The sequence below is a fragment of the Lonchura striata genome, chromosome 5 (assembly GCF_050655825.1).
Source record: "Lonchura striata isolate lonStrDom1 chromosome 5, ASM5065582v1, whole genome shotgun sequence".
Classification (NCBI taxonomy): domain Eukaryota; kingdom Metazoa; phylum Chordata; class Aves; order Passeriformes; family Estrildidae; genus Lonchura; species Lonchura striata.
In genome coordinates, this window is record NC_140707.1 from 35,504,605 (window position 1) to 35,527,667 (window position 23,063).

Genomic DNA, 23,063 nt, shown 5'->3' on the forward strand with positions numbered 1-23,063 from the left:
TTCTTCCTAAGCCCCTGAGCTGCCCTGGTTGTCCTGAGACTTCACAAACATCCAGAGTCCAGATCTGAAGGCAAAAGGAAGAGAAGACAACAGAGAGTTGTAACCATCTTCCCCTGGGCCACTCAGGGCTCCTACCTCCCTCTCTCCAGCACCTCCTGCCAGCTCTCCCCTCTGGCCTGCCTGCTCTATGACCAAGCTCGCTTGCTATTTACATTACAAAGCAGCCCCCTCTGCTCCACTCCCCGGGTTATATTTAGCTCCCTGGCACAGAACAGCCTGTGAGTTGCATTAGCTGCATCCTATGTGCCAGCCAGGGGACGGCACTGAACAGCCGAGGTGCCGCACATCTGCCCAGCGGGGACCGGAGCTGACTGGGGGGGCACGCAGGGACACAGGGCCCCTCTTCCCGCTGCCAGGGATGGCTGTGTGGAGCCCTCCGGCGTGTGGGCTGGTCTGGGCGCCACTTCTGAACGTGCCCGAGAGCCGAAGCGTAGGAGTCTGACACCTGGCACGGAGCGGAGCCTGCAGAGAGCTCGTACAGGAGCTTTTGTGTGCTTGTGGTTTCCTTTCTGGGTAAACACCCCTCCGGGCCGGTTTGCTGGAAGCAGTGGCAGTGACAAAGGCTACTGCTGCAAGCATCACCATGAAAGCAATGATGAAATTGAGAGGGAGCCCACAACTGCTCAGGAGAGGTTGCAGCGTGCTGCTGTGACCTGCCACCACCTGTCCCAGGCCTCTCTGGCTCCAGGTCAGCTTTCCCTACAGCAAAGTTCTGCCGGCCTCTAACTTGCCCTACTGCCACTGGAGCTACCCCACTCTGGGAGCTAGAGATGATCCTGTCTCACCACAAAACCTTGGTGGAGACACCCAAGGCAAGCAGGAGCTGACTTTGGACTTCCCTTGGCCAAAGTGACTGTCTGGAGATTGAGGCACACAACTCTGGTGTTTGCTCTAGGTTTGCTGTGGTGACAGAGGGCATTGGGTTCTTCTGGCACTGCAGAGGCACCTCCCTGCTGGGCAAATTGTCCCAGAATGTGCAAATCTGGTGCACAAGCCAGCATCATTAATAAGTTTGGCACGAAACTGCTACTCAAAGCCCTAAATATAACCTGAGTGCTGAGCTCTCTTCCACCCGCCCAAGGCGCCTCCATACACTGTGGCAGCTATTTATGGAAAGAACTTTATTTCCATGGGATTAATATAATTTCTGCTCATTTCTAAATCTTTATATAGCAGCCTATGCCACCTGCCCCTCATGATGACTAATGAGTCCCAGCAGGAGCAGGTAGGTTGGCAGCAAGGGGACTTGGGCCTCCAACCTTCAGCTGACATTGAGGATAACTGTGATGCCCACAGCTCACGGAAAAAGTCCTCCAAACTCTGTATCAGGGTTCAGTAAGTGTCTCCAGAGCTAAACAGCACAGCAAGGGGATTTCTGTCAGTCCCCTAGGACTTTCCATGCTGCAGGAGGGGCACATGATGGAAGGCTAGCCCACCTCTGGGTAGCAGCTCCATCACCACCTGACCTGCCTGAAGAAGCAGCCAGACCCAAAACCACATGGGCATCACAGGACCGAACAAGCAGATTTCCACTCCCAGATACTTCCTTTCCCATTTCTCCTTCCCTTTGCTTGACCATCCAAAACACAGGGTGGAGGAATCAGCTCATCCCAAGCACCATTTCTTCCTTTGCTGCTGGCCTGCAGGTTGCTGTGGCACTTCCTCCAACCTCTCAGAATCCTCTCTTCTGCAAAGCCTGCATTGGACAGGACAAAGTCCTTTGCAAAGAGACCCCTTGTGAGGGTTGTGTAAAACAGAGGGATTTTGTGTAAGGCCAGCACAGGCTGGAACACGTCAAGTGAGCCACCTGCTTGGGGTGGCTGGGACAGGATGGGCAGGGTGTATAAAATCCCTACCAACCTTGGGTAATTCTGGAACAAATTCAGGCTGATAATTTAGGTTGCAGTATGCAACCTGGGGAGGCTGGAAAATTGCAGCTGGCTAATCTGTTTGCAAAATGCATTGTGCACATCTGGAGAAGACAGCTAAGAGGAGAAAATCCTGCTCTGCTTGGCACAGTAATTCTTCATCCTCTGTGCCATCAGGGCAGGGACCCTCCCAGCTCTGTCTGGTGCCTCAGTGAGCAGCCCTGGGTACAGAATGAGGACCAGGAGAGCTGTGCATTGCCCCAGCTTCTGGCAAAGCTTAAGGACACTGGGTACCTGGGGAGGTCTCTGCCACCCTGGCTTTTGCTTGCCACCCACCACACAAATAACAAGTGCTGGGGATGAGTCAGCTTCGAGGCCCCTCCTGCTCTGCAGGCACTAATAAGTTTTCCCATTAGTTCCCATTACTGCAGTATTAGAGAACAATTTACTCACAGCTTGCACTGAAGCCCTTACAAGGGGGGAAAAAGGGCTGCTGTATATGTGGGAGTGCAGATGGGGTGGAGGGGTGACCAACAGCTCCTGACCAAAATCTTCCCCCCAGCAGAGGTCTGCACCCCAGGGTCCCCAAGGCCCAGACCAGAGGCAGGACAGCTCATGCAGCCTCTGTCTGCCATGGCAGTGGGCATGGTACCAAGATCCTCCATGTCAGTTTTCAACCTGCTTGTAAACTATGTGGCACTTGCTGAGCATGGCATGTCATGGTGACATGGAGCTCAGAAGGATGCAGACATCTCCGTGCCAAGCTGGCTCTGGAGAATGGTAAGCAGGCAGCTCCTCCTCTCAGTCCAGACTCACAGCAGTCCAGGGTCAGTCCTGCAATGCTCATGTTTAGGGCATGTGCAGGGTCAAAGGATTTCTACTCACTTACACCTGAGAGCCATTCTGCAAAGATGGGGAGCAGTAAATCACAGAAGGGCTTAAATACCCTTCTAGCAAAAGAAAAGACAAGGTGGTACACCAGACCTTTTTTTGTGAGAAGAACAGAGCTGAAGTCCTGGAGATACTAACCCAGGCAGGATTTTAGACATTATGGTTGGAACTGGGAGGAGGAGCTCACCTGGCTATCACCAGGCAGTGGCTCCCATAACCCCCATGAGAACTATGAGAACCACTCTTCATCTCTGCCAGCTTTGCTTGGTGATAGCAGGGGTGGGTAAACACAGGAGTTGCAACAGAAGAGTCGCACCAAAAGCCAGGACAGATATCCTCTTGCTGCAAGGAACGCTCAAAAGGCCCAGACCACTGCCTAGGAGGCATCACAGCCCCAGGATGGGAAGGGGGAGTTGGGTAGAAGGAAAATAAAGGGGTCTGCAAAAGTGATAATGAGACTGCCACTGCAGAGGGAGCTGTTGCATGCAATGGGAGGCAATGGACTAACTGGTTGCCTTGTCTCTGTGCTGTGATGTTTTCTGGTGGGAATGTGCTGGTGGTTGGTGGAAAGAGACAACTCTGACCCCATGAGAGGGAGATGCCTCAGGAACAGGCCATTCCAGTACCCCGGTGCAGCCCTGACACTTGGGGACCCAGGTGTTCCTACCTGTAGGAGACCTGCTTTCTGATGGCCAAGTGCAGGAACTGCTCCTTCACCTCCGCCATGGCCACTGCCCCTCTCATCTCCTCCCAAGCTGGATCCATGCTGCGGGGGCCCAAGCGTTGTTCTCGCCCAGTGCTCTCTGTATATGATGCTCCCTGGAGGTTTGCTGTGGCTCCCCTGGCCACCTCACCATCACTCCTGGCAGGGGAGAAGTCTCTCCAGCTCCCGGGACCTTCAGCCATGCTGGAGTGAGGTGTCTCTCTAGGCAAGGAGTCCCACTCTGCCCCCAGAACTTCTTGGGCAGCCCGGTCTTGTCCCACAGGGTCTCACAGTGCTGCTCTGCTTCGCCTCCCCAGGGCCGTGAGACAATCCCAGCAAGGCTTAACTCCCTGAGGGAGCACAAGCATGAGAAAAAACAGTGTCCAACTTTTTGCAGTGGTATTTATCAGCCTCTTGATAGCAGCCTGAATAGCTCAGATGCATCAGCTCAGCCTCCTGCCGTCTCTAGTGCCCTGCTGCTCTGAAGCCAAGGAATATCTGACACACACCCGGAGACGTTGGTGCTGCTCCTCGGAGGTGCTGGCACTGTGAGAGCAGAGGGGAGGGAGTGGGGAACACAGCGTTCACTGAAGAAGCACAGTCCAGGGATAGCGATGCTTGCAAGTGAGCGAAAAAGAGCTCGGATTGCCTTCCGCGAGGTCCCTCCGGAGCCAGGCACGGCCGTCACTGTCCCCGGCAGCAGCAGCTGAGCGGGAGCAGCAGGGAAAGGTAGGCAGCGAGCAAAGTGCCTGTGCACAAAGCCTGGAGCAGCTCTCAAAAGACAAAGCAGAAAGTGAGCATGAGCGTGTGCTGTGTGTGTGGGGAGGGGGCTGCGGGGAGCTGTATCCAGCAGGCAGCCTGGTGTCACCTTAGAGACACTTGAAACTGGCACTTAACTCTTCAGAGTCTGGGAAGGCAGAGGAGAGTGGCAACTCAGCTGCCCCTCTCTGCCCTCAGTCCAGCTGGCACCTGCCTGCCTGCAAGGGCTGCTCAGGAGGCTGGGTCTTGGCCACTTGTCTTAACCAGACCTGCTTTCAGGTGAAGTCAGGTAGCCTGGAAAACTGCATGACAGCAGCAGCCCCAGCAGAGCAAAGTATCTGCTGTTGTGTCCAATCATCCATCATGGATGACATCTGTCCAGGGACAGGGTCCCCAGCTGTGGACAGTGATACCCATCTGAGCAGAGATAGTGCTATAGCATGACTTCTGTCTTTCTAGTTTGCTCACTCAGCTCCTTGCCACTTAGGAGGCTGCATTATTCCTTATTTTTCCTTATTCAAGTCAATTTTTCTCCAATCTTGGCATCCAGATGTAGAAATGACCTTTATTCTCTGCCCACATATATCAGAAAAGTTGCATCATTTATTTGTCCTGGGCTGAGGCTGGACTTTGTGACCCCAGTCCAAGCCCACCCTCATGCTGTGGATGTCAGCTGGGGTAAAACAGCCCTATAAAGCTCCCATATGTGCCTGATCTGTCCCAGATTCACATGCTGTGCCTTTACCTGCTAGGCCCTGGAAAATTCAAAGTTTGTGCCTATAAGAGCCATCCCCTGCATCATGGCAAGGTCCTACAGTCATGTATTGCACAAAGAGCACATTGCAGTCACCTGTAATCCCAGTGTTTTCCCATGAAAGTCTGACATGATGGGAGCAGGAACCCATCCTCAACCTGCTCTGACTGTTGTATCTCCATCAGGAGCATCTCATCCCTCGTGCCAGCACTCTCCATCACCTCCATATGGCCCTGTGGCACCTCTGCTGCAGGGTGCTGTGGAACAACACATTCCCATGCCACTTTTCACCCCACCTGGGAAGCAGCAGGGGCTAAGGAAGTGCTGTGCCTTTTCCTGGTAACCACAGTCCACTGGCACCTCCAGTTCAAGTTACCGAACCTTTGTCTGGCCCTAAAAGTCACAATGACATCTCTCTCTGGCTGCACTCCTGGGGGATTGTTTCTCTCAGGGGCACAACAGCCCCCAAGCCCACTCCTCCACGGAATCGTGACTATCAGGGAGCCCCAGCCCTCCTCGCTGTGTGACTCAGCCCCTCCAGCCCCCACAGGGGTTTTGTTCTCCTTGAAAGCTGGAGTGCTACTGGGTGAGCCCTCCCCCAGCAGCACTGTGCACGAGCACAGCTGGCCCTGGAGAAGCAGCTTCATCTTCCCTTGCGGGGACACAGACCTGCTTGGGAGCTTGCCAGTACTCCCTGCATGGGTGCATGGCCCTGCTCCATGTCCTCCTGCTGCCCACAGAGGCTGGGAGCAGGCTGTGGAAAGGGAGAAGCAGCGGGTACCCAGTGGCACCTGTTCTTTTCACCACCCACAGTGAGATGCTTCTCTTTCTGCCCTGGGCTCTTCCTGGCCGAGGGAGCCTCTGTTGCCATGGACTCTGGGATCCACCTTCACCTGTGCCAGCTGGCTGTCAGGGTAGGACAAAGATGGGCTGCCCAGAGGAGCTACAGGGGATGCAGGATGCTGGTCCCCTCTTACTCCCAGGGAATTTTGGGAAACACCTGTTTTGTCCTTAATGGTTAAAGAAGTTTGTAGCCACCAGGCTGGGGAAGTAAAGACCAGTCAGGGATGGATACAAATAGGAAGTTGGGTGAGAGCAGGGTCTAGACTTTCAGGTAGAAAGGAAGGCAGAGCATTTCTCACTTGTGTTTGTGTCAGTGCCATAGGAAAGGAGCTTCAGGGTGGAAGCAGAGGCCCTTATTGCAGGCACAGGAGACCCCCGAACCAGGCACAGCAGAGCCCTGAACTAACAGCACCTTTGGTCAAGTCAGAGTAAAGGCTGGACACTGGCTGCCTCCTGCATTCCCCAGGGGCCTGATCTTGCTCCACAGAAACCGTCTCTGTGGGAGGAACTGCCAACAGAGGATTTCTACCTTTCTACCCACATGCCAGACTTTATAACTGTCACAAAGGCAGGGTGGGCCAGATTTTGTCTGGAGGAGACATCCCAGGATATGCCTGCATGAGGTGATGCAGTGGATTGCACAGGCTTCTGCATCTCTCTCTGCCCATCTGACTCTGCTGGATGTTTCGTGTTTTTGTCATGAATGGGGTCACCTTTCACTTGGAGCTCCCTGAGGACTTGGGAAGAGCAAGCAGATGCTGTCTGAGGATGATGGGGCTGGACAGTAGGATTGGGTCAGTCCTGTCCTCCTGGCACCCTTCAGCTGAGCCAGGTCATCTGCTTATCTGCATACCCGGGGGCCATGCAGGAGTGTGCCTCTCCTGTGCCTTGAGTAGGGATTTCCTTCTGTGTGGCCATGCAGTGCAAAGGCATATTGGTATTTACCATACAGACTCTATCCTTGTTTTTGCAGGCATAGGCAGAACACGAGCTTTCTAGGAAGCAGCATTTCTAGTGAGTAAAGCTCTGTGAAGGTACAGTTGCCCGGGCACAAGGAAAACCTCCACCCTGCTTGCCTCTAAGCCCCATTTCAGCCACCAGATTAGAAAATCAACACAGATTTGTCAAGTCAGTGTCCATCCAGGTGCTATCACTGTTAACAATCCCCCCAGGCACCTGGGGGTTGTGTGGGGGTGCAACTTCCCCAATTTTCCCCAGAAGGTGTCCAAAAGCCCAGACTTCTTGCCTGGTAGCAGGACAAAAGCCTGTTTGTCCCATGATGGATATGTGAGAAAACTGCTAGCACAACTCCCAAAAGGGAACAGCAAGAGTGCTCATGCCGGGCTCAGAGAGCATGGATACTCTTCTGAGAGCCCTAACAGCACATGTCCTTCTGTAACAAAGCATACCCACCAGGCTGCTGCCATGCACTGCCAGTAACACTTTTGGCGGCAGCAGCAGCAGCAAGCGACAAAACTTAAGTATTTTATCTTTTTTTGTTGTTTTTAATTGGCTTGTTAACAGAACAGTCAGGAATAATTTGTCTCTGAAATATGAAGTCCATGTTCTGTTAGCAATTTTTTGTTCAGGGCTCATATGAATTGACAGTGCAGAGGCTTCTGAGAAATGTGACCCTGAGTGGGCAGAAGACCAGCTTGTTGTGGCAGAGCTCATCTGGGGCACTTGGAGCAGACCAAGCACAACCGAGTGAGGCTGAAGGTGACTTGTAAAGAAGGTGACTCTTGCTTTGCTAATTCTCTCAATCTGCTCTAATTAGTTGCTGTAGCCAAATTGGTAAGTGTGATTGGCTGGTGCATTTTGGGATGCATAGTGGGGATCAAAATATCCTAATGTGTCTGCTTTGAGCAGCTCAGAGATATCTGGTAGACTGCAGAATTAGGAGGATTTGTCAATATGAAGGGAAATTTTCTCCTGATGGAAAGGTTCTGATTGGTCTGGCTGTGTTAAAGGAGGCAAAGCCTGAGAACTCATCCTTTTAAGAGCTTCCCTCTTGCACCTGTTTTGGAGTGTGCATGAAGGATGCAGGCCAAAATCTCCTGGGAAGGCAAAGAGCTGTGTGAAGTTTCACAGGGTTGAGCAAAGCAGGGCTGAGCCCTCCCTCTGGATAAAATCTGATGAGTGCAGGGAGCAGCCCCACCCCATAGTGGGGGAAGGTGCTTGATACAGGGTTAGAAGGCTGCTTTTGGACAAGGTGCTGCAGGGAAAACATCAGATTCTCAACTCACAACTAGTTCTGGCCCAGGAAGAAGCTGCAGGGCAAGGTCAGGCATTTCCATGCATTGGTGGGTGGGCAGGGGGGAGGGAGCTCTGCATGGGTCTGCAAAACCATGTCAGGCTAACCTGCCATGGATCACACATCAAACTCCCTCTTGGCAGTACAGACCTGGCTGAGAAGAGAGAGCTCCTGTTTCTCCCAGACACTGTTCAATGGCCAGCTCAGTCAAAACAGTGAGGCAACAGCTTTACTCCTCTCCACAAATAAATTATCTGCAGAAAGAGACCTTTGTAATCCCCAAGCTTTACATTCTGCTGTGGCACAGCCCTGCTGTACCAGCCCAGCCAGAGGTGGGGGGAGATAAAGAGACCTTATAACATCTTTGAAAGGTGCTCCTGCTTGGGCTGCCTTCCAAACGTGGAGGGCTGACTACAAGGAGTTGCTTCAATGGCCAAATTCTAATGAACTCACTTGAAGCTTGCTAGAAAATGAAAATTTGTTTTCTAGACACTCAGTTACTTTGTGTTTCACACAAAATCAGGACAAAACTATCAGTTTTCACAGGTGTAAATGGACTGTCAGAGGAACAGGCTGACAGCCAGCCAGAACCCAGGTTGTTCCCCATTTAAGTGCAGTTGCCCTGCTTTTACCGTTAATGAAAAGATTTAGGTATTTTTTGAGACAGGATAGGACCATCATGCTATGTCTTTGTTGTACACACCCCTGCACAGCCTCTTCATTGAAGTAGCTCTTTGCTCCTCACATACTTTCTTCCATGATCTTCCTCATTCCAAGAAGATGATAGTGGTATTTCGAGGGGGAAAAAGAAACTGAGGCAGAAGAATTCTGACTTATTCAGAACTACAGAAGAAATGGCAATGACAGTGCTGTTGGAAATAAAACATGCAGGTTTGTTTCTAGCCCCTGACATGGAGCATGAAGTCCCAGTACGGAACCAGTTTTGCACATGGCCAGGGAACAGGAGTGGGAGCAGGAGGTGAGGAGCTGTGATGTGGGCTGGCATGACAGCTATGCCTCAATGAAAGCACCTGTCAACCCAGAGCTGATGCTGAATCTTTTTATTTTATTTTTATTTTGCTTCATAAAGCAAATGCAGAGCAAGTGATAGAAGGAGGAGAAAGGATGGTTTGAAAACAAACAAAACAAAAACCACAAAAGAAAAAAAAAAAAACCAAACAAAAAACTAAGAGGGAAGAAGCAGCTGCTGGAGTATAAGTGGAAAATGAGCTGCTACAAGAAAGAAGTTCATAGATGCCAAGCCCGCACTAATTCTTAATAAAATACAATACTGAAAATAGGATCTGAGAGTCTCCAAAATACAATATCTTAAGGGATCGGCAATAATACAAAATAAGTTTCATTATGTACAAACGAGTTCTGCTCTTGATCTCTGTACAACGGTGGGAGTGGGAGGCATGGGGACATGCTCAGTGGAAGTGTTGGGGTGGAGGAGGGTGTGTTTGGACCCGGCAGTGGTTCTTTGTGCTGGGGTGGAGGTGGAGAATGGAGAATGCAGTGGTATCTGGTGACCAGTGGGTCCTGTGGGGAGAGCAGAGAAATGCTGAAAGCCTTCCTCTTCATCACCCCACTGGCCATGCATGCACAATTGCAGCCAGCTTTGTCCAAATTTTCCTAAATGACTTGGAGGGGCACAACCAATTTTCAATAGGAAGAAAAGAAGGATGTGAGGGCCCTTCCCTCACCTCTCTGAGTCCTTGAGCAAGAGCCATCCCATCCTTCCTCTAAAGGGAGCCTTCTCCACTCCCATGCTGGGGGTGAGGAGGAGAGGCTGGGGCAGTGCAGAGTGAGTCGAGGGTACTTGATGAGAAAGAAGCAGAAGAGGAGCCTGCTGTGAGACCTGGCAGAGTGCACAGGGACTCCCGTGTTACACACAGGACAACCTGCCACATCCAGATCTCTGACACTCATGTCCCACATTGTCCTTCTATCAAATGGCAGCTGAGGGAATGGAGTGAGGAGACACTTCTGCCTTTTTGTAGGATTTTTGCTGGAGAGGAAGAAGGGTCAGAAATGGGTGTCTGGTGCTAAAGAGAATGGCATAGGCTTGAGATGATGTCACTTCAACACCAAACTTGGCAAGTCTGGCCTGAAAGGTGGTATGGCAAGAGTTTGCTATCTTTGCTGTCAGCATTTAGAAAGAAGAGATCTAAAACTGTCTTTGGTGACCCTGACCAATTCCAACATACCACATCCTTCCTGAGAGATGTACCTGTCTCCAGAAATGCCAGTATGTCCTCAGTGGCTTTCACAACACTATTGTGCACACAGAGGATGTGAGGGGAATGATGGCTAATCTGACAGCCCTCCAATGGGTTGTAGAGCTCTCCTTGGTGGTTCCTAGGAAGACCCCATTAGGCATGAAGCAGAATCAGGGATGGAGAGCTGGGATGGAGGTTGGGTTATGGGAATGTAATTTTCTCACTCACTCTCAAAGTGGGAGGCTTGCAGAATGGAAAGTGAGAAGACCACTGATCTGGCTAGCACTGCACTGTAGGGCCCAAGCTGGGAACAGAAATAAAAATACCACCCCTGCCAAAACAGGGGTGCTAAGGGTGGGGAGAAGTGGATTATGAGGGAAACTTGTTCTCTCTTTCAGAGCTCTGGTTAACCAGAAGCTGCTGGCTAATTTTTATGGTGATTTATCTGTCTGGGATCTCTCTCCCCCACTCCGTTTGTGTGCAGATCTTTGCAGATAGTTGGTGTTGAAGTTACGTAGGCATGTCCATCAAGAGAAAACTAGAGCAAGGAAGAACTAGGTTTTCTCTCAATGGAAGCAGAAATATACTAACATATGGAGGGCAAGGAATGAGCTCAAACTCTCCAGAGCCGTCTCTCCAGCACCAGCATCACCCACTCCTAAAACCCTTAGGCAGGACAGTAAATCCAGCACTTTCTCTCTCCTTCAGGTGCATCTGATGTAGCCAAGGGGTACATATGTAGGGACAGCCCCCTTGGTCTGGAGGCTTTGGGGAGTGAGCTGAATAGATTGTGGGCTTCCCCTGATCTCCCTCCTCTCCTAGGTGAGCCCACACCCATAGGGTAGTGCTCATTTAAGCAGGAGGTAAGACCAGAGAAGAGGGAGTCTCAGGGCTTCTCCAGACACTTATTGCTGGTTCTGGCAGTCCTGTGACTCCCCTCAGAGAGATCAGCACTAATGGGAACGATAGGGAAGGGGAGGCACTGAACCCAAGGCCAGTTTAGGAGTGTCTAAATGCAGTGTTCTCTCCTGCCAGGTCCCCTCAGTTGCTTGGTGAGGAGGGAATCCTGCAATCAGACAGATGAGGCCTTGAGGTCCAGCAGCTGCTACAAGAATTCAGTTGTCTCACTGGAGCTTGTCTCCCTGAGGAAAAGAAAAGACAAGGTATCAGTCAAGGTTCATTGTAGCCTCCTATGCAAATCCACCTGTGTGTCTAGCTACTTTGCCAGATCTGACCAGGATGAACTCCTTCCCCAGGGCACTAAATGGAACACAAACCTGGGACCATGTGAGTCATCCAGCCCTCCACATCTTTATGCAAGTAGGACACTGCTTTATGGACGAGCTCTAGAAAATGAACTTGTTATTATGCTCCCTGCCAGCACTGGCCTCCTCCAGCCATGGCTCTTAGCTGACTGCCTGTCCTGGGTGGCTCAGCTGTCCTTAGCTTGCAGCAGAGGGGATGGACATGCCTGCTGCTCACCCCCAAACACCATGCTGTGTTTTGGGCTCAGAAGGTGGCCCACCTGCTTACCTCTCACGGAATTGCTCTTTGAGGTGGCTGAGAGTTGGGTCAGTTCGGTTCTGGTCAGGACCCCCCTGGGTTTTGCTCAGATATTTAGCCGTCTCATGTGTCCTGGCCAGATGAGGCTGTCCTTCCTCAGACTGCCTTTTTTTGGCCTCCCACCCCTCAGGATGGTCCATGGTTAGGAAGGAGCTATAGCTCTCTTCTAAGGAGCCAGCACCCTCATCATAGAAAAGGAGGCTCCGTGACTGAACTGGAAAAAAAGAGCATTTGTTAACAATGAGGACAAGGCCTATTGCAATGGGTGTGGGTGTGGGTTATGATGGTGGTTTCAGCACATGCTCACCCAGCCTTGTCTATGTGGAACTGTGCAGGATACCCTCCTCCCCCCAGCTTCATGGAGCAAATGCCTCCTCTGGACACATGGCCTCTTCAGTCCTAGTCTGCCCTGGGACTTTTCCCTCATGTTCCTTCCTCTGACACTTGTCATGTTTCGGGATAATGGTTAGCACATGGTTAGCACAGAATGACAACAGGCCGAACAAGGAGCTGTTATGGAGTTTGTACCACTGACAGATTAGGAGTCTTCCCTTGCCACAGTCCCAGCATATGGGGTAGGCACAGAGGTGAAGATGCTATGCCTGATCAGGGAGTGTCAAGAGAAGAGCTGGAAATGGTTTGACAAGTTGAAGTGGAGGAACACATTAGACTCACTCTTACTAGTTGTGTAAATGTCTGGTGCTGGTGTTGCTTTCACTGTCTGTGATGCTGAAGAGAATTCAGGGAGACAGGGCATCAGGGATCCCAGGATCAGAACGAAGCAGAGTGCCAGCACCTAGAAAGGAGATCAGCACAGAGTCAGTGCCACTAGCCATGAAGAAACACTCTCCCCACAGCACAACAACATGAGGCTGTGTAAGAAGATCTGGTCAGACTGACAACTAGGTACCTGTGTTGCCCCGGACAGGGAATGGTTTTGCTGCGCTAATCTCTGTTGCAAATACAAGAAGGGAAGTTAGAAACTTCCTCTTGTTGCTTTATTTGGAGTATTTCTGGTTCAGTTGTGAGAACTTGCCTGTCCTATTGAGGAGAGATAGTGGAAAGCATAGCTGAGAAACAATTGAAAGAAGGGACAAACTCTGCCTTGACCAAGTGGAACCTGACCATTGGCTTAGCAGCAGCTGTTGTGGGCTGTAAAGAAAACAAGCCCACTGGGAAAAATCTGTGAGGTACTACACACAGAGCAGAGTGAAGCTACTATCCATGCAAGGACAGAAATGACAGCAGAACTGCAGTTGCCTAATACCTGATAGTAAAGATGCAGAATTCTAGGAAAGGGTTAAATTTATGCTTGACCTGTAGGTATACAGGATCATGTGTCAGCACCTTCTGATATCAAACAGACCAGTCAGAGCAGTGATAACAGCAGAAAGGTACATGAAATCTCCCCTGAAATCTGGAGCTATCTGGAAAATCTGCCATAACAGTAAAGATTCCGAGTGAAATGCCAGTGCTGATCATAAGGGACTTTATAGAGCTTAGGGAACTGCCAGTACACAGCAAGAAGGCACACATGGGAAATGGTGCAGAGCCAAATTATTGAACACTCATGCACCATTCATGGTCTGTAACTACCTGCTGCCAGCTCAGTGCTCAAACTGAGTAGCCAAAGAGGCACTGCATCTGTCGGTGATTTCTATTACCTATATATAAACTAGCAAATTTGATCTGGGTGGATGCCTGTGGGGACAGCCAACAATTGCTTGACTGCTTCTCAGAAGTCACCTATTTTGGAATACCTGTGCCTAAGTAATGCACAGAAGTTGGTACATGAAGGTAATTTTGACCACCAGTGGATTTCAGGAGATGTGGAAGTAACATGGGGATACTATGTTATATAAAGAGGGATTTTAATTGTCCAGACTCTTCATGGCTGGTTTTAAAGTAAGGACATTAAATGAAGGCAGCATAGATGCTGTCTAAGCATGTCATATCAGGCACATGAAGAATTTAGAATCCTTATTTGACAAAAACAGAGGAAAAAATAAATTCTGAATGGATGTTTCTTGGAATTATCACAGCCAAACATACAACTTGGAGAAAAGGGAGCCAGCCCTGTAAAGTCTGTTCTTTCCTTCTAAAAAAAACCCCAGGCTTTTTGGGCTGAGAAAGAGCAGTATACTTAACATCTTGCTTTAACGTGGCTTTCAGCTGGGGTTTTGCAAAACAGCACTATTTTTACTGTTTTGTTTCAGGTTAACTCTGATGCTCTGATTCACTTCTAGGTTCAAACTCTTCAACACTTCATAACAGCAACTCTTGGCTTGATTCTGAATAACATTTATGTCAGCTATTGACTATCTCATTATTTGACCTCTTAAAATTGAGGGAAATTAAGCTGGAGAAAACTACTGCAAAACCATTTGGAAAGGTGGAAGCAAAATTAATAATAAAATAAAAGACATACTGAGTGTGTACTTATCAAAGGTTCCCTGTCAAACTGTGAGGAAGTAGCAGATGGAGTAGCAGAAAGATCTGTTACAGATCTGGCAAGATTCAGCATTTTTAAGCTTGACTTAAATGATGGACTGTATCAAATCTGCAGATGGGAGAGACTACAAGCAGACTGGCTTTTGGTCAGTATTCAAATATGGAATAATCTTGACCATGGGAAGAAATGGTCCAAGAGAACAGTGGGAAGATCTATACAGACAAATGTGGACCTGCTGAGTGCTCTGAGGTGGCAGAAGTGATTAACAGGGGAAATACATCAGTGGCTATGTGTTTCAGCTGTCCTACAGAAGAGGGTCTGAGAGCTAAACTGATGCATGAGTCCAGGTCAGTGTCACTTTGCAAAGGGCAAATCTCAGCCCAAGCATTATGAACACGCTTTCTAGATGGATTTGTACTGGCCTTCAGGCAGAACACTATGCCCAGCTTTGGGCCCTATACTTCCAAGAAAATGCAGAGCCATTGAAGAAAGTCTGGAAGATAGCTCTGGGAACAAGAAGTGATTCAGTAACTCAGCCTTTGAGGGAAAACTGAAGAAATCATGGTGATTTAGCAGACCAGAATGAAGGGAGTTGCTCAAAACCAAGATATTTCAAATATGTAAAATATATCTGCCCAAAGGGAGAATAAACAGATCTTGCTTACAATGGGCAAAAGAAGCTATAATAGGCTTAAGCTGCTGTAAGGAAGATTGAGATGAGATAACAAGAAAGCTTTATCTGGGAAAGACAGCATAGCACTGGAATGGTTTGCCTGAGGAGGATGAGGACTGCTCGCCACTGGAGGCCTGCAAGAAGTGGCAGTATAAATATTCAGCAGCAATGACACAGGGCTAAAGAAGAAGGGTAGCCTGCTCCACTCCCATGCTGCAAGACACAATGATTCTACATATCTGTCATGATAAAGAATTATGTATTTGAAAATGGAAAATGAGAACTCAGAGGCTTATGAAAGGAACTGGTCAAAGATAGAAAAGCAAATTACAAATTCTTGAAATGCTTCAAAGCTAGGAAGTCTGAGAGAAGTGGGTGTGTGGGCTGAGATGCCTGCAAAAAAGGGAGTAGCAAAGAGACATAGGACATTGTTGGGAAGCTAAATTAGATATTATATCAGCCTGTAGCACAGGGGATGTTTGCAAGGCACCTCTTATTGACTTGTTTATTCCAGGTAGTAGCATTGAAGAATTGTTGGAGCCAGGGGTGCTCTGATGAGCTGCTGCATTAAGGAGCAATGAGTCACTGAGCTCAGCTGGGTCACACCCAAAAATGTGGAAAGAACTTGGGAATGAAGACAGAGAGCAGGGGAAAAAAAGACAGTCATTAAAATCTGGTCTGACATGGGGGCAGCAAAGAGTAGCAAAAGGTTGAGCAGATTTTGAAAGTAGGATGTGATTGAAATTACAGAGCAGGGGCTCTGGAACCAAGGAAACTCATTGAACTGGGACCAAAAAACAATCCCTCAGGACACTGAGGGTGCTGAGAAAGTGGGGCAAGTACCTCACCATCTGTTTGCATTTTATAACTGCTAACAGTACAGAAGTGATAACCAGATACAGATAACTAACTCTAACAAATTTGTCACGAGCAGCTACTATAACAATCCTGCAGAGACGTCACAGGGTGAAGATTTTATTTTTACTATGGATCAGAAATTTCCCCCAGCAAAAAAAAAAAAAAAAAGAGATGAAGAATAAGCAATTTATTTATGGCTACACACTGGCATGCCCTAAAACTCCTCAATGAAGCCAATATTTATTAACCATGATCCTCCACTATGAAGCAAACAGGGATTACCAAAACAACCCCAAATTATTATGGTTAGTCAAAAGGACAAAGAGAATTCCAGCTGGATTTTAAAAAGCCTGTGTGCAGGCATAGCAAGAACAGATGCCATTTCTTGCTGATAAACACAAGGTAATGCCCACTGGGATGAATACTTGGAGTGTTCATCTCCCCTGCTGAGTTAAACATTAAGCATTACCAGCTCAGCAAAAGAAAACTCTGCCCATTACAATGGAAGCTCATTGAAGATTTTTGCTGAATGGCTAATAGCTAATGAAAAGCAAACAAAGTGCTTTTTTGCTCAAAGAAGAAAGCAGTTAAAATGCAAGAATTATTCTAATGTTGTTGCATAAACAACTGATGTATGTATGACACAGGGCCCAGCTCTGGTGACTGTAACACAAAAGGAAAGAGCAGATGTAACTGACAACAGAGCTGGACAGCAGGGAAGAGGGCAGAGACAGGCAATCAACAAAGCTGTCTGGAGAAGTATGGCCAATAAGGAAGATGGAAATGAAGCTTATACCATTAGACAGGTCCCAGTCTGCGTGGAAGCCATTTTATAAGGTCTGGAGACTTTCCCAGCTACCAGAGCCTGAAGCTTCTGTAACTGCTGGAGCAGAGTCCTGTGATAGGAAACAATGCATGTCAAAACTTAATAAGGAGGTAGAAGACAGTAAGTGAGACCAGAACACCACTACCCGCTTCACATTGTACCTTGATTTTCCATTCTTGTGAAAACAAGTATCTCCCCTTTGCTTAAGTTCTCTGACCAGTCTTGGGAAACAAGAAAGAAAAAAGGGTCTTATCAGTGGGTCCACCACTACCTTCACTGCACCTGCCCACTATTATGAATGACTATTATTTAGGACTCCTGGGTGCCTGAGAGCCCAGGCAGTCAATTCCCAGAGCAGTGGAGAGCCAGTGTACCACAAAACCAAGCTCTGGCATGGAGGCTGAACTTTGTAGACAGGTCAGACCTTTAGCACAGGCTTGCCTGTTCCCACTTCATTCAGAGACACGTACTCTGAAGCTCGACTTGTGCCCCAAACTGTTGTGGAGAAAGAAATAAGAAACAGTTGTGATCCTCTTGAGCTGTTTCAGTCTTGGCAAATTCTGCAGAGGGATGTAGGCAAAGCCAAATCTTGAGTTCAGCAATTAATTCATTCTCTGACTGCCCTGATTGGAACACATGCTAAGGTCTCTCTGCCCCATTTAACTGTTCATGGGCATCTGCACACATAATACAAAACAGTGGTAGGTGTTACCAAGAGCTACTGAACCCTTCACTGAGCTGGTGAAGGAATCTGGGATGAAGGAGACTACAGGGCACACAGTTCCCAGGAGTTGCATATTATTGAAATGGAGACTATTGTTGACTTGCCCTCTGGGAGCACTGACAGTTTTACACAAATATGTTTGAGCTTTCATAAAATGCCAGGTCCTGGAACCAGGAGATTGCAGGAGGATCCCGGCTTTATCCCTTTCCAAATCCTGTTTTGCTCCATGTACATGTGGAAGGAGAGAAGCCCAGAGTGTCCCACTGGCACTGCTCAAAAACCAAACCAAATTAGAAAGAACATGATGTGTATTTTAGGGGAAAAAAATTAAAATCTTTTGGCTTTTAGGTCAGCATTCTGATTTTTCAGGGTGGGGCTCACACTTTTGCAGCAGCAGGGCTGCCCATACACCCAGAGAGACCAGGGGGCAAACTGTGCCCCATACATGAAAACAGCTAAGCAGTTGTATCTCTGGCAGACAGGAGACCTCTGGCTCTCGCACACCTCAGCCAGACCATGCCTGGCAAACCCCAGTCCCAGTGTCAGGCCTGGAAGCCAAGGCCACTGCACTCATGTCATGGATGGGAGGAAGGTGTGCAGTGAAGCCTCTACGAGTACTCCAAGAGCTGTCATGGCAGCTGAGTGGGTGAGGAACTGGCTCTCTGGCTGTGGTTCTCCCCTTCAATTCAAGCTGATATAATGGAACTATAGAAACAAGCATCCCCTGCAGTTTACCCTGCCCTTCCTCACACCTGTTGTGCCCAGTAAGAGAGGGCAGAACTGGGCTCTCCTCTAGATTCAGCTGCCTTCCCCACTGTAGGATGGAAGTCTTCATTATTTGCTTCCAAGGAAGAAAATTCCCCTGGTGATTAGTTGGCCAGCTCTGCATATAAGAAGCACAAGTGCTCACCAGAGCCTTGAGTGAGAGAACTTTGGGACTGTGGGAGCAAGCTTGCTCCTTTCAGGTGAGCAGTGCAGCAGATGAGACAGAGATTCTTTGGGCTTGCTTTGCCCAAAAGATGCTGAGAAAGGGTTGGAACACCATATGCACAACTAATTGCCCTGGATTTGGTGGGAGTTGGGATCTCTACTTTTGTTAGAAGAATGGGCTTTCCCTATATTCACCAAGTTTGTTCAGTTTTTTCAAGAGAAACCTGAAACAGCTACAATATGCCCAGGGCCTTGTATTTCTCTGAAGAGGCCAAAAGCAGAAACAGTGGGTCTGAGAGGCTGGTGTGAGGGGTGTCCCTTAATGCATCTGCCCTGGAGACAGACAGAGCCCTGGAGGGGAATGGAGAAGGCAGCATGAGCCCAAAGGATTGCAAGGAGAAGGACAAAGCGATATGGGAACCATGCCTTCCCTCCCTCCCTTTGCTGCAGAGTGTCCTGGCATCCCAACACAAACATTCCAGGCTCGCTAACCAAACCCAGCTGCCTCGTTGCTGTCATGGGCTGCAAACCAGCACCTCGCCAAGCAGCACGCGTCCAGGAGCTGGAGGAGCCTGCTTTTCTCTTCTTGTCCCCCCACTCCAGCGCTCCTGACTTCCCTTACTACCCACCCTGCCCTACCCACAGAGGGTCAAGTCTAGCTCCTCTTACCTGTTTGCATTTTCTAAGGTCTCCACTTTTTTCCAGAGTTCGTTGTTTTCTGTTGTGTATGTCTCTACCCTGTGGAAATAAAACCCATAGCCGATTAGTCCCAAAGGCCAGAGAGATTAAGACAATGCAGTCCTTGCTTTTCATGGGGTATGGAGACTCAGTGGCTTAATCTGTCACCTGCAGATACGGTCCTGAAATCCAATGTTACTTGGCCCACCTGACTGCAGCCAGCCCCAGTGAAGCACGAATGAGACTGCAGGTAGACAGTTACATCTGACAGTTCTCAGTTCAGGGTCTTCTGAGAGTTGGGAGAGACAGGAACATCTGGTAACACACAGGTCAAGTCAAGACAGACCCAAAGTTATGCAGACATTTCCATCACTTCCAAACCCCCTAAGAAGCATAAAAAAGGAGGAAGGTGACAAAGTCAGACCCCTCCCTGGGAACCTGCCCTGGGCTCTGCGCAGTGGCTGTGAAATCCAGGCCGTTCTGTGCAAATGCTGGGCCAGCTCCGACTGCAGGCACTTGAGGGCAGCAGAGAACCTGCAGGCTCCTTCCCACGGCTTCCGACGGGAAAGTGGTTGAGCTGCAGCTGGGACAAGGCACGGGGAGTGCCTCCAAGTCGGGAGAAAGGCAAGAGACACAGCCTGATCCTGCTGAAGGTTTACATCACAGTCTTTAAACCAGGCATTCCGTGCAAAAACTGGGCTTCCAGCAAAAGTGTCAAACTGAATGGGGAAGGGCCCAAGTACAGGTTTTGACAAACCAGTTTTTAGTAAGCCAAGCTGACCAAAGACATGTTCTAGTAAAAAAAAAATCACTGAATGCTGCTTTTGGTTCACATTTAAACCTGGCATTGTTTGTAAGCCATCTGTCATAGCAATGCTCTAGCGTAACAAACTGCTTAGAACATACAGGCACCACAGCCACATCTGGGGAGGAGGCCCCAGTACCAAACGCCCTGGACCTGCCCTTTGAGCGAGGTGAACCAACTCCCCAGCCCTGGCTTGAAGGTCCTCATATGGGACACTAGCTGGAGGTGATGTGCTCTGATGCCTGGATGTACCTATGCACATGGAGGCACCTTGAATCATCTTCTTTAATTGAGCATTTCTGTGCAACTAGAGAAGATAAATAGCATCAGGGAGAAGAGTTAATTAAAGTTGGATTTGGGTGTTGTTTTTTTGGTTTTTTTTCCATTTGCTGATCTCAGATGGTGTTAGTAACTGGGAAGAAGCTGGTAATTATACAGAAACATGAATTTGTGCCTGGATTCCAGCATTCTTCTTTGCCTGGGAATGTGCGTTAGGGGTTGCTAGTATAGGAGTTATTTTCTACTCAGTGTAATGTGACATCACCTTAGGCTTATGCCTGCCATGCATAGGAGAAAAAAAAAGGTTGAAAGGAGAAAAACAAAGCTAATGCAGAGAGTGGAAGTGGGGGAGAGTGGGGAATAACTGTAATGCAAGGTTTTTCTTGCTGTCAAGTGTTTGTGTGTCCACCTTCATGGGAAGAGAAGGGGGAAAAAGCCATGTTCAGTTCCCTCAAACAACTTGACAGATAAAATAGAAGCAACTTCTAGTGGGGAGACCCATAATCCCACCACACTGGCAGCCAAAATGGCCTGCTTTTGCAGGGGACCAGCCAAATGAAGCAGTCGGAAACACAAAATTTCTTGACCAATCTTTATCCCGCAAAAGGATTTCTAGGAGGGAGGAGAGTAGGGGCAGGATCCCAAACCAAACTCCTGGGCAGCCAGCCTTGCAAGGAACTGTATTTTTTGAGCAATTCAGAGACAAAACACTAGAAAGGCAGCCTGTGCATGGTTAGGATTCCTTTTTTCAAAGTAAAACTGAGAAGGAGAAACTTACTTTTTCTCTAGACATTCCACATACTCTTTCTTCTTCCTGCGGCTCTCCTGAGCAGAGATCTGTGAGGGGGACAGGGAGGAGTCAGTATCATAAGCCTCTGGATATTTTTTTGTGGCTCATGCATCTTGCCTGTCTCCTGCACACACAGCAGGAGTGCAAGGCAAAATGGGGGACTGCTTTCCATTCTGCCATTCCTGCTGATCTCTAGGCCAAAACTGGGGGGGATTGATGCTGTAGGTATGCAGCCTTCCTTGGCTTGTAGCCTGCAACCATTTGTTGCATTGTGCCCCTTGGTGCTGAGAGCATCTTCAGGGTTGCATTCCACTCCACTGACTCACACGTGTATGTGCTGTCGACATTTGGGCTGATTCTGCCCCAGGCCACTTCTGAGTCACTGAGTGATTAGTTCAGTCTCACCATTTCTTCCACAGGATGCTTTCTAATCCCTGTCTAAAGTATCACAGCCTTCTGCCTGGCTAGTGAACACTCTGCATCACCCGTCCTGCACCATGCAATGGCTTTGGTTTCCCTGTCCTTGCAACAAGGCCTGACCTACCAGTTTGTCTGATCTGTGGACCCTTTCTGACACCACACACTCCCAGGAGCTGGGCTGGAAGACACACTTCCCAGGTATGGCTGTATGCAAAGCATGCAAGTAGAGATGCCCTTTGGCACTATTTTTGTGGGCTTGGAGGCTCCTGCTAGTGTACCTAAGGCACGATCCCACCTTTTCTGAGCTGCAGTGCAGATGGAGAGGTGAGGGTAACTATAGCACTGACCAGCTGAAGATGCTCTGGAATCATGGGAACTGAATGATTACATTTTTTGCAGTCACCTTGTTCTTGATTTTTCTCCTGACTCTCTTCAGTGCTTTCTCCTCTGCTTTGGTGAGGGGCAACTTGGTAGGAATGGGGTAACCCTCTGCAATCAAGGTGCGCTTCTCCTCTTCAGTCAAGAGCAGTGGGCCAGAGGTCCCTTGTAACTTCTGAAACACACAGAGAGCATTCATCAAAGTCAGCAAGGAGTTCTACTCTAGTGATCCTCCCTAAAGTCTTGCAGAGCAGCCAGAGGACACGTGCAGAGCACATCAGAATGGAATATACTGCTTCCCACTGACACCAAACAGGTGCAGGGCAGTGCTCTTTCCTACTCTCAACCTGATCCTGGGGGCACAGCTCAGCAGCTCCTTTTCTCTTTTACCTAGGAGGGCATCTGTTCCTTCACAGTGAGGCTGGCTACACACTTGCGCTGCAGGACTCTGCCAACAAACTTCTGGGCAACAGTTAAAATGGTCTGGTTATGGGAATTCTCAGTAATTCCTCTCTCTCAATAGCCTTCTCAGAAAGTCCTCTTAGTGCATAGGTCACTTCCCAAAGTATGGATGAAAGATAGCACCTGCTAAAACAAGGTAGCTGCTGGTAGATATGTAAGATTCATTGTACCTCTTCTCACTCCTGTGAGCATTTCTTGTCTCCACATCCTTGTGCTAAGACATCACATTGCCTTGACAGAGCATTTCAGCTTGGAGACCTTTGCAAGGGCAGGAACCTCCACATAAGCCTAGGAAATCCTACAAACCCCTCTGAGCAGCAAGGAGCCCTGTGTCCCAGCCCTGTTGCCTCCTTACATGTGGTGCTGTGAGGAGAGGTGAGGAGGAGATGGCAGTAGAAGAGCGAGCAGCAGGCCGGGCTGGGCTGGAGGGAGGCAGGGACCGAGGGCTCTGAGATCCATCACTGTCACTGCCATGGCTGCTGGGTGGAGTTGGAGGCATCTGCACCAGGTCATCTACTAAGGAATAAGGAGATCGAGTCAATGGCTCTCATGTCAGCCTGTTGGTACAGGCATAGGGTTATGTCCCCTGCCATAACACAGAGCTGAAAGAAGAGGATGATGAATTTCACAAGATTAGTTGAGTCTGAGAAAAAGGCTTGACTGAGCACTGCCCAAGACAGAGGTTAGACTGACCTCAAATGTGCTAAACTAGGAACTGCAGAGGAGCTGGCAGGGCTTTGCCAAGGAACTGAAGGTATTTACAAAGCAATAAGGTGCTCCAGTGTCAACCAAATGAAGTAAAAAGCCTGTGATGTTTTGCTCTATAGCCTGTTCACAAGTACAGGAAACTCTGTGAGAGCAAAGCTCTTCC

At 48.9% G+C, this 23,063-nt stretch overlaps 2 protein-coding genes across 8 annotated transcripts in view; both read right to left on the bottom strand.

Moving 5' to 3' along the window:
* Positions 1-4,330, bottom strand: part of DGKZ (diacylglycerol kinase zeta) — a 54,300-nt gene extending 49,970 nt beyond the window's left edge. Inside the window, exon 1 of one of the 2 annotated variants that reach the window (XM_085581798.1) lies at positions 3,487-4,330. In XM_085581798.1, the coding sequence (XP_085437924.1) occupies positions 3,487-3,725 (239 nt within the window). In that variant the 5' untranslated portion in view covers positions 3,726-4,330. The remainder of the gene's footprint in view (positions 1-3,486) is intronic. The other variant, XM_021533395.3, reaches the window with a different exon arrangement.
* A 4,848-nt stretch (positions 4,331-9,178) lies between these two features.
* The window catches only part of CREB3L1 (cAMP responsive element binding protein 3 like 1), a 44,900-nt gene continuing 31,015 nt past the window's right edge, over positions 9,179-23,063 (bottom strand). Inside the window, exons 5-13 of one of the 6 annotated variants that reach the window (XM_085581804.1) lie at positions 22,548-22,708; positions 21,756-21,905; positions 20,921-20,979; positions 19,227-19,373; positions 19,050-19,118; positions 16,697-16,796; positions 12,599-12,713; positions 11,888-12,131; positions 9,179-11,496 (exon numbers count right to left, since the gene is read on the bottom strand). In XM_085581804.1, the coding sequence (XP_085437930.1) occupies positions 11,460-11,496; positions 11,888-12,131; positions 12,599-12,713; positions 16,697-16,796; positions 19,050-19,118; positions 19,227-19,373; positions 20,921-20,979; positions 21,756-21,905; positions 22,548-22,708 (1,082 nt within the window). In that variant the 3' untranslated portion in view covers positions 9,179-11,459. Of the gene's footprint in view, positions 11,497-11,887; positions 12,132-12,592; positions 12,714-16,696; positions 16,797-19,049; positions 19,119-19,226; positions 19,374-20,920; positions 20,980-21,755; positions 21,906-22,547; positions 22,709-23,063 lie in introns of all 6 variants that reach the window. The other 5 variants (XM_085581803.1, XM_085581802.1, XM_021533404.4 and 2 more) reach the window with 5 other exon arrangements.